At 41.2% G+C, this 11389-nt stretch overlaps 1 protein-coding gene across 1 annotated transcript in view; it reads left to right on the top strand.

Moving 5' to 3' along the window:
* LOC112611884 (zinc finger protein 723-like) overlaps positions 1-11389 on the top strand; it is a 30137-nt gene that overhangs the window by 10489 nt on the left and 8259 nt on the right. The window contains exons 4-6 of the mRNA XM_025365856.1: positions 4343-4571; positions 6279-6405; positions 6929-7024. Of these exons, the coding sequence (XP_025221641.1) occupies positions 4343-4571; positions 6279-6405; positions 6929-7024 (452 nt within the window). The remainder of the gene's footprint in view (positions 1-4342; positions 4572-6278; positions 6406-6928; positions 7025-11389) is intronic.

Below are 11389 nucleotides of genomic sequence, written 5' to 3'. Positions count from 1 at the left end.
TTTTTTTTATTTATTTTTTTTTTTTGAGACGGAGTCTCGCGCTGTGTCACCCAGGCTGGAGTGCAGTGGCGCAATCTCGGCTCACTGCAAGCTCCGCCTCCCGGGTTCCCGCCATTCTCCTGCCTCAGCCTCCCGAGTAGCTGGGACTACAGGCGCCCGCCACCTCGCCCGGCTAGTTTTTTGTATTTTTAGTAGAGACGGGGTTTCACCATGTTAGCCAGGATAGTCTCGATCTCCTGACCTCGTGATCCACCCGCCTCGGCCTCCCAAAGTGCTGGGATTACAGGCTTGAGCCACCGCGCCCGGCCTGTTTTCTATTCTTACAAATCAGTAGTTGCTCTACAAGTCACAAAAAATTAAATATAAACACAATAAAAATTCCTCTAAACTACATTACATTTTTCCTTTATCCTTCTCATCTAGCTATATAGCTTTTATTCTATATATTTTATAAAAAATTAATGACAGAGAAACTGAAAAAATTAAAATGCTGTGCCCTTTATCTAAATCCTGGGAATTATTAAACACTACCAACTCCAAAGGTATTATGACGATTAAGTCACATAATGTGTTATTCCCAGCACAGTGCTCTGCAACATCCTCTTAAGCACATAGAGCACAATGTTTAATAAACATTCCATCAGTACACTTGTACATGTTGTTATTTAAACACAGACTTATTCAGATATGGCTGCTTTCTGTTTTCTCTGTATACTCTACAGAGCCAGCAAAGAATATGCTACTTTAGGATGGAGAGTGGTTGTCTTTATTTGCCCTAGAAGTATTTGTGTTGTGACAAGAGTAATGAGTGTAAGGGACTCTGTGCTATGCATGCTTTCTCTATGCTAATCATGAGCCCAGGGGGAGTAACATCAACATTGACAGGGGACTTGTTTAAAACATTCATTATGGACCCTTTTCAAACCTGCAGAATCACATTACATAGGGTGGGGCCAAAATTACTAAGTGATTTGTAAGCTCATAAAAGCTTGAGATTAAATGCTTAGCTAAGTGGTTATAAGCCCAGACCTCTAATTAGGATTACATGGGCAACTTGCAGAAAAATCCTTACTTGAGCTTTTTCCACAGGTTTTGTTTATTGTTTTAGGTGGAATCATACTTGTTGTTTTAATTAGGTAACTCCTCTAATTCCAAGGTGAGGCCAGAATCAACAATGAAGGGTTCAAGACATTCATGAGAGTTAAGGCAGAAACCTTTGCACTTAACGGTAGTCACAGGGCCTGTTTTGTTTGGGTTTGGGAGAGACAAGGCAGTGTGGCCCATGTTACCGTTACTATAGCAGAAATTGCTGCTGTCTGTGGCACCCTAGGACAGAAAAGAAGAAACTTATATTTTGATCTTCATGGAGCAGCTCATTGATCCTGAATCTCTTCTGGTGTAAAGGACAGAAATGGATGGAATTTTTCTGCAGGTCTTGGTCCTTCTGCCTGTGGGTGTGGTGGAAGGAGGTACATGGGTGGTGCTGACACCTTTAAAGGCATATTCTCAAGATGCAGGTGTAATTGGTGCAGAAAATGTCATCTGAGCAGGAATTCCAGAGAAGGAGGAAAAATTTTTTTTTTTTTTTTTTTTTAGCTAAACGTGTCTCATCAAGAGCTGTGTCCAGTCTGCCTTCTGAAATGCCATGCATTTTTACATGCAAACCTTTACTTCTCTACTTGTGTTTTTCCTCACTAATGAGTTTAGCTACTTAAAAAATTCTTATAATAGTCAGGGGTCTCTGAAAAATGTTTTTTCCCATATACCAGAGCCTTCTACATCATGGCTTCTTATATGCCATGCAGAATTCTCTTTATGCATTTGTAATCTGCTGTATTAAAAATGTTCCGTTTGTGGCTGGGAAGATATGAATACTCAAGATTCCTATTGGAAGAAGAATGGGGTTCTTAGTAAAAATGGAAAACTTGTAATGTTGAGGTTCCATCTGTGTTCTTCATTAACTCTATGCAGAACAGGATTAAGAAAATGTTTATTTAAAGAGCATGGCATTTATTACCCAGAAAGTCCTGAAAAAAAAATTGGAAAATACCTGCTCTCTAGAGTGTTACAGAAAGACTACTTAAAATCACTATTAAAAATGACAGAACATGGGAGATATCTGTGTCTTGAACTTTGCGTAAAACACATGGTTCTTTATGGTTAAATTCGGACTACAATTTACTTTTGGGGAAAATGTCACAGTGGTGATGCTATGTTCTTTTGTGCATCAGCACATCACAAAAATTTGTCCTAGTGCAGTTAATATTAGTGATTCACTTGGTTTAGGAGCTCTGTGCAGATTTTTTTTTTTTTTTTTTTTTTTACTAGAAAGTTAATTATTTTTCTTTTCATTATAAATTATTTTTATGCAGCTGATGTGCATAAACCATCACATTTTATCTGGTAGCTGCCCCTCTTTCTTAGGTTTTCTTTGCATATATGTCTTTAGTAAGTGAAAGCTCTCATCATCTTTTACAGTCCAGGAATACTAGGAAAAATACAGGGTCTTTTACTTACTGGATGTTTGACAAAATATTCTTGGGCCAAAAACATTGGCATTACTGGTGAACTTGTTAGAAATTCAGAAGCTAAAAAAATAAAAAAGAAATTCAGAAACTCAGACTTTATTCTAGATCTTCTGAAAAAATAATCTGCATTAACAATATATCCGGTTTATTCTACACATTAAAATTTGAGAGGTACCTGCTAACTCAACATGTTTTTTTGATCTGAAAAATATACACAACTCATTCTGTGTGATGTAAATATAGCACTCAAAAATGTACGTTTGTGTTTATGCCCTTAATTTTATACTTTATTCAGAAAAATAGCATATATATACTGATGTTGTGGCTCCTATGCCACTCTCTTTCATCAGAGTTAGAGAATACATTAGAGATGTCCTTTCTATTTGTTAGTTTTCCTTCTAACAGTCAGGACCCTCCGCTGCGGTCTGTTGGAGTTTGCTGGAGGTCCACTCCAGACCGTGTTTGCCTGGGTATCACCAGCAGAGGCTGCAGAACAGCAAATATTGTAGAATGGTAAATGTTGCTGCCTGATCTTTCCTCTGGAATCTTCATCTCAGAGGGGCACCCAGCTGCATGAGGTGTCAGTCAGCCCCTACTGGGAGGTTGTGTCCGGAATTGGTGGGTTCTTGGTCTCACTGACTTCAAGAATGTCGCCGCGGACCCTCGCGGTGAGTGTTATACAGTTCTTAAAGATGGTGTGTACGGAGTTTGTTCCTTCAGACATTCAGATGTGGCTGGAGCTTCTTCCTTCATGGTCTCACTGTCAGGAGTGAAGCTGCAGACCTTCGTGGTGAGTGTTACAGCTCTTAAAGGCAGCACGTCTGGAGTTGTTTGTTCTTCCCGGTGGGTTCATGGTCTTGTTGGTTTCAGGAGTGAAGCTGCAGACCTTCGCGGTGTTACAGCTCATAAAGGCAGCATGGACCCAAAGAGTGAGCAGCAGCAAGATTTATTGCAAAGAGCGAAAGAACAAAGCTTCCACAGTGTGGAAGGGACCCCAGCGGGTTGCCACTGCTGGGCAGGCAGCCTGCTTTTATTCCCTTACCTGACCCCACCCACATCCTGCTGATTGGTCCATTTTTTAGAGAGCTGATTGGTCTATTTTACAGAGAGCTGACTGGTGCGTTTACAATCCTTGAGCTAGACACAGAGGCTAGACAAGAAAGTTCTCCAAGTTCCCACTAGGTCAGCTAGACACAGAGTTAGCTAGATACAGAGTACCAATTGGTGTATTTACAAAGCTTGATTTAGACATAGAGTACTGATTGGTGTATTTACAAACCCTGAGCTACAGCATATTTACCATCCTCTAGCTAGACATAAAAGTTCTCGAAGTCCCCACCGGATTAGCTAGATACAGAGTGCTGATTGGTGCACATACAATCCTCCAGCTAGATATAAAAGTTCTCCAAGTCCCCTGGCTTCACTTAGTAGATCCTGCACTGGGGCTGCAGGTGGAGCTGCCCGCCAGTCCCGAGCTGTGCCTGCACTCAGCCCTTGGGCTCTGGATGGGACCGGGCACCATGGAGCAGGGGGTAGTGCCCATCCAGGAGGCTCTGAGCTGGAGCCCACTGCAGGCAGGGGAGCTCAGACATGGTGGGCTGCAGGTCCTGAGCCCTGCCTAGTGGGGAGGCAGCTAAGAATTTAAGTGCAGCACCGGCAGGCTGGGAGACCAGCACTGCTGGGGGACCCTGCGCAACCTCCGCAGCTGCTGGCCCTGGTGCTAAGCCCCTCACTGTCCTGGGTGGGTGGCCCTGCCTGGCTGCTCCATGTGCGGGCTGCTGAGCCAGAGTCCCTGCCCCTGTCCACCCCTGCAGGAACTTGCACTGGCCCAAGAGCGTGGCCCACAGCCCTGGTTCCTGCCTGCACCTCTCCTTCCACACCTGCCCGCAAGCAAAGGGAGGCGGCTTCCACCTCAGCCAGCCTAGAGAGGGGCTCCCACAGTGCCCTGGCGGGCTGAAGGACTCCTCAAGCACCACCAGAGTGGATGCCAAGGCCGAGGAGGCGCTGAGAATGAGGGCTGCTAGCACATTGTCACCTCTCAAAGTGTGACAATTAGGCTACTCAGGGGTCAGGGGAGGCAATCCATTCATTCTCAGATCTCAAACTCCATGCTTGGAGAACCACTACTCTCTTCAAAGCTGTCAGACAGGGATGTTTAAGTCTGAAGAAGTTTCTGCTACCTTTTGTTCAGCTATGCCCTCTCCCCAGAGGTGGAGTCTATAGAGGCAGGCAGGCCTCCTTGAGCTGTGGTGGGATCCACCAAGTTCGAGCTTCCTGGCTGCTTTGTTTACCTACTCAAGCCTCAGCAATGGTGGACGCCCCTCCCCCAGCCTCACTGCTGCCTTGCAGTTGGATCTCAGACTGCTGTGCTAGCAGTGAGTGAGGCTCTGTGGGCATGGGACCCTCTGAGCCAGGCGTGGGATATAATCTCCTGGTGTGCCCTTTGCTAAGACTGTTGGAAAAGCGCAGTATTAGGGTGGGAATGTCCCAATTTTCCAGGTACTGTCTGTCACAGCTTCCCATGGCTAGGAAAGGGAATTCCCCCACTCCTTGCACTTCCTGGGTGAGACAGTACCCCATCCTGCTTTAGCTCACACTCCGTGTACTGCACCCACTGTCTGACAAGCCCCAGTGAGATGAACCCAGTTCCTCAGTTGGAAATGCAGAAATCACCCATCTTCTATGTCGCTCATGCTGGGAGCTGTAGACTGGAGCTGTTCCTATTCAGCCATCTTGGAACCTCTATCAGGTAGTTATAAGTAAGGAAACAATAGGTGCTGGAGAAGATGTGGAGAAATAGGAACACATTTATACTGTTGTTAGGACTGTAAACTAGTTCAACCATTGTGGAAGACAGTGAGGCGATTCCTCAAGGATCTAGAACTAGAAATACATTTGACCCAGCCATCCTATTACTGGGAATATGCCCAAAGGATTATAAATCATGCTGCTGCTGTAAAGACACATGCATACGTATGTTTACTGTGGCACTATTCACAATAGCACAGACTTGGAACCAACTCAAATGTCCATCAATGATAGACTGAATTAAGAAAATGTGGCACATATGCACCATAGAATATTATGCAGCCATAAAAAAAGGATGAGTTCATGTCCTTTACAGGGACATGGATGAAACTGGAAACCGTCATTCTGAGCACACTATCGCAAGGACAGAAAACCAAACACCACATGTTCTCACTCGTAGGTGGGAATTGAACAACGAGGACACTCGGACACGGGGTGGGGAACGTCACACAAAGGGGCCTGTAGTGGTGTTGAGGGAGAGGGGAGGGATAGCATTAGGAGATATACCTAATGTGAATGGCACATGTATACATATGTAACAAACCTGCACGTTGTGCACATGCACCCTAGAACTTAAAGTATAATAAAAATAGAAAAGTAAAAAGAATATATTAGAGAATATTTCTATGTTGAAAATTATTTTATTAGATAATTTTAGTCACTTCTATAAGTCAGAACCAGTTCTCTACTCTCTCATTTGACCCTGAGTCACATTAAAAATTCTGCCTGTGGCCATTTGGTAAATGTGTGTGGGGGTGTGTCTTTAGAGTCAGAGAATAGGGAATATTTCTGTGTTAAAAATTATTTTCTTGGATAATTTCAGTCACTCCTATAAGTCAGAACCTGTTCTCTCTACTCTGTAATTATACCTTGAGTGAAATTTAAAATTCTGTCCATGACCACTTGGTAAATACATGTGTATCTTGTTTGTGTGTTTTTCAGGGACCACTGACATTTAGGGATGTGACTGTAGAATTCTCTCTGGAGGAGTGGCAATGCCTGGACACTGCACAGCAGAATTTATATAGGGATGTGATGTTAGAGAACTACAGAAACCTGGTCTTCCTGGGTGAGAATAACTTCAATACTCAATTCCTAATGTACCCCAAATACTTCATTTTTGGTTTTTTTGTAGAATTATTTGGTAATTTGGTCATTTTTGATAATTATGCTTTGCATAAATGAGTTTCAAACCCCTGTTTTCAAGAAAATCATAAGGATTTGTCAGTGTAGGAAAAAGAAATTTCAAGATGTTTCATCTTGAGCTGAACTTTCCACATTGCTGAGCTGATCTGTATCCCTCATTCTAGATTAGTGGTAATTCCAGAAATTTAGTGGTGTAAAATACTATCGCCCACACCTTAAAATGTAATTGCTAGCACCAATTTTTTAATTCAGTACTACTGGGTAGTGAATTAAGAACCTACAAATATACAGTGTTTTCTAAATATTTTTTTTTTAATTTTTATAAATTAGTATTTTGGGATAAATGTATTAGAATATTGTATTACATCCTCTTTACTGAGCACATTACTAAGTTGGTAATTGGAGAATATGAGCAAGATGCATGTTACTTATTTTTAATAAAACAGGTATTGCTGTCTCTAAGCCAGACCTAGTCACCTGTCTGGAGCAAGGAAAAGAGCCCTGGAATATGAAGAGACATGAGATGGTAGCCAAAACCCCAGGTAGGTGAGAGTGAAAGCCAATACAACAGATGACACAGATGAGAGATCCAAAGGTCAAGGAGAAAGAAAGCAAGTCCTTAAAATGTCATTTGGGAAGCTGTGTTCCAAAGGGTATAGTTTCTGGAAGTCTGAGGCTTGTTTTTTTTTTTTTTTTTTTTTTTTTTGTTCTCACATAGGGGCATTTTCTGTCTTATGCTTTTAAATTCTCTAAAGGTTCTACTTTCAGTCATTTTTCTTCAAGTTTACAGTGAGAGCCAAAGTCCTCATGGCATATAAGAGACTGTACAATCTGACTCCTTTTTCATTGTTTTTAGGGACACACAAATATCTGCATAATTTTTAAAAACTCTGTGTTAAGCTATTTTTTAAGTTCTCTTTTTGCATCATGTCTGAAATGAATGGAGTAGTGGTTTCTTTTCCATTGAATTTTTAATTTTTCTGCACATTCCATCTTTTTAGTATATTGAGAGAGAGTTTGGAATGATAAAATATTATGTCGTTCTGCTTTATTTTTTTTCCTTCAGATTGCTTTGGCTATTCAAAGTTTATTGTAGTTTCATGTAAACTTTAGTCTTGTATTTTCCATTACTGTGAAAAAAACTTGCCACTGGAATTTTTATAGGGAGCTTATTGAATCTGTATTTATTGAATCTATATTCTTTCAAGTCAGAGTCATAAAACGTTTTTAAATTTATTTGTGTCTTCTCTATTTCTTTTTCTAGCTATCTTATATCTTTCAGTGTCAAGAATTTTTATTTCCTTGGTCTTTGTTCTCAGAGATAAATTTATTTATTTATGTTTTTGAGATGTAGTTTCACTCTTCTTGCCCAGAATAGAGTGCAATGGCGTGGTCGCAGCTCACTGCTAACTCCACCTCCTGGGTTCTAGCAATTCTCCTGCCTCAGCCTTTCAAGCAGCTGGGATTACAGGCACCTGCCACCATGCCCAGCTAATTTTTGTATTTTTAGTAAAGATGAGGTTTCACCATGTTGGTCAGGCTAGTCTTGAACTCCTGACCTCAGATGATCCACCCTCCTTGGCCTCCCAAACAGCTGGGATTACAGGTGTGAGCCACCGTGCCCAGCCAGAAATTTATTATTTTAATGCTATTGTAAATAAGATTTTTTTTTGTCTATTTTATCAGATAGTTTGTCTTAAGTGTATGGGACCATAACTTGTATGTTAATTTTATATTTTGTGAATTTACTGAGTTTATTAACTTAGGTTTTAATTCACTGCTTATGGTTTTCTATATATAAGATCATGTAATCTACAAACAGCAAATTTTTACTTATTTGTCTTCAGTTTCAATGACTTTTTGAAAATTGTTTTGACTAATTATTCTGCCACATACTTCAGTGCTATGTTAAAATGGAAGCATTGACAAGCTGCACAATATAATTTTGCATTTGATGTCTGTGAATTTGAAGAAGCAAACACCTCTTCAAGTTGCTATAAACTGGTTTCAGGAGGTAAAGATCTTCCATTGGGCCCCCAGGGTGATGGGATTCCCACTGGGTTTGTGATGGAGAGGGGTTGTAGCTTGGTCACAAGATTGCTGGGTCTGCACTAGCATCCACCTTTAGTCGGCTTGTTACAAGGGGCTCAGGTAGTTGTAATTCCCAATTATTTTTGGACAGACTGGATATCCTTCAAAATTTTGCTCTGTAGGGCAGACACTAGGGCAGGTTTTTGTAGTTGGGTCTGTATATAATGTACCTTAAATCGGGATGTAAATGAGTATGGCTTTTGCTGAGTACCACAGAGGATTTCCTCGGGTCACTGTGTTGCTTTCTAGGTAAAGAGAACTGGCCATAAACTGTGGCCCAGGAAGCTGGAACTGAAACTTTGAACTGCTAAAGGCACCACATTAAAAGCCAGGGTCTGCAGGCCTGGGGCCCCCATGGCTATAAACGGGTGTCTTCCTCCAGGCCTGTGAAAGTAAAGAATCTCTCCCAGACTGTGGCTGAAAGGATTTTGAAGTAATTAGAGTAGATTCGAATTCTCAGTGGGACCAAGGTGGGTTGGCCATTTCCTGTACTGTAGCCAAGACCAGGGATCCTGTAGTTTGCCACTGGAATGACAGCCTACCTTCTGAAGAGAACACTCTTCAATCTTTGGCTTAGCAGAATTTCACAACTTCATCCCTGGACTTAAAGATCTCTTAAAGGCACTTATTTTGGAGATAGGGTCTTGCTACATAACCCAGACTGGTTTTGAAATCCTACCCTGAAGCAATTCTCCAACCTTAACATACCATGTAGCTGTTATTACAGGTTCAAGCCATGAGGACTGGTTCTCTCATAAAGGTATTTTTGTCAGGGATGGCCAACAAATTTTCTTGCTGTGGTGGAATAGACAAATAGGACACCTTTTATTTTTCCATCTTACTAATGTCACCCTTTCTACAAGTTTTTAATTTCTATTTTCTGTTTCAAATTTGCCTGTAATTTTAGATTCAGACATTAGGAACAATAAAGTAGAATTTACATGTTATGTTTGAAGTAAATTAGATAATTAGTAGGCACCCCATATTTACTAATATAGTTACTTATAAATTTTTTTTTTTTTTTTATAAATTTAAGTTTGCTGCAGGCAAACAGGAATTATAAGCTTTTCACCCACTTTCTCTAGCCTATATCTAAATAATAACAATTTATGTCTAAATATTTGTTTTTTGTTTGTTTGTTTGTTTGTTTTGAGACAGAGTCTCGCTCTGTCGCCCAGGCTGGAGTGCAGTGGCGCGATCTCGGCTCACTGCAAGCTCCGCCTCCCGGGTTCACGCCATTCTCCTGCCTCAGCCTCCCGAGTAGCTGGGACTACAGGCGCCCACAACCGCGCCCGGCTAATTTTTTGTATTTTTAGTGGAGACGGGGTTTCACCGTGGTCTCGATCTCCTGACCTTGTGATCCGCCCGCCTCGGCCTCCCAAAGTGCTGGGATTACAGGCGTGAGCCACCGCGCCCGGCCTAAATATTTGTTTTATATAACAGAGACTCTAACTATAATCTGCTATATATATTATATGTATATAAAATATATAATATATATTAAATTACGTACATATAATTTAGCAATGTAAGGCTATTCCTTGCTTCTAAACTTGGATTACAGCAGTTTCATTTTGTGAAAGAATAACATACAATTAAAACATAAACATGATCTCTAGTTTATTTTAAATGCTTATTTATTAAATGTTTGTCATTAGAATCTTCTGTTTATGATTATACTGCATTTTCTCTAAAATTTTACTGCCACATAGTGCCTGTCAGTGATTCAAAATACCTGCCTTCAGTAAGTACACAGTTACTGTCAAATATTGTAGCTATCTAGACAAATTTTTTTTAATGGTACATCAATGTTGCATACCAGATTATATGAGTAAACATTTTATTATTGTTTTGCAGTTCCATGTTTGTGTTTTTTTCAGTGTAGGTTTCTTAACATCAGTTCATTGTGAGTTTTTTGTTTTACTTACGTACTATAATTTTAGATAATTTGCAATTCTGTTTGTACACTTTAAGTCAATATAAGAGATAAACCATCCAGGCTGAGCGCAGTGGCTCACAGCTTTAATCTTAGCACTTTGGGAGGCCGAGGTGGGTGGATTACCTGAGGTCAGGAGTTTGAGACCAGCCTGACCAATTTGGTGAAACCCCGTCTCTACTAAAAATACAAAAAATTAGCCGGGCATGGTGGCGTGCACCTGTATCTGTAATCCCAGCTACTCGGGAGGGTGAGGCAGGAGAATTGCTTGAACCCAGTAGGCAGAGGTTTCAGTGAGCCAAGATCGTGCCATTGCACTCTGGCTTGGGTAACAGAGCAAGACTCCTCAAGGAAAAAAAAAAGATAAACCATTCATCCATTCATATGTCTGTCATGATCAGATTATATAGGTGTGTGTTTTTATCTATACCCCAATTTTGGTTATCGCTTATGTATATATTTTTTAGCTGATTTTTAGTGGTTTTGTCTAAGTGAGTAGTCATGGAAATAGTCTTATTTTCACCATGTGTTTAGTGAATATATATTTTTTTGTGTTAAAAACTTTTGTGGGCCGGGCGCGGTGGCTCAAGCCTGCAATCCCAGCACTTTGGGAGGCCGAGGCGGGTGGATCACGAGGTCAGGAGATCGAGACCATCCTGGCTAACATGGTGAAACCCCGTCTCTACTAAAAATACAAAAAACTAGCCGGGCGTGGTGGCGGGCGCCTGTAGTCCCAGCTACTCAGGAGGCTGAGGCAGGAGAATGGCGTGAACCTGGGAGGCGGAGCTTGCAGTGAGCCGAGATCGCGCCACTGCACTCCAGCCTGGGTGACACAGCGTGAGACTCCGTCTCAAAAAAAAAAAAAAAAAAAAAAAAAAAA

Source organism: Theropithecus gelada, chromosome 19, assembly GCF_003255815.1.
Source record: "Theropithecus gelada isolate Dixy chromosome 19, Tgel_1.0, whole genome shotgun sequence".
NCBI classification, from domain to species: Eukaryota; Metazoa; Chordata; class Mammalia; order Primates; family Cercopithecidae; genus Theropithecus; species Theropithecus gelada.
Note: the sequence above shows the minus strand (reverse complement) of the source record. Positions and strands in the feature narration are given on the sequence as shown.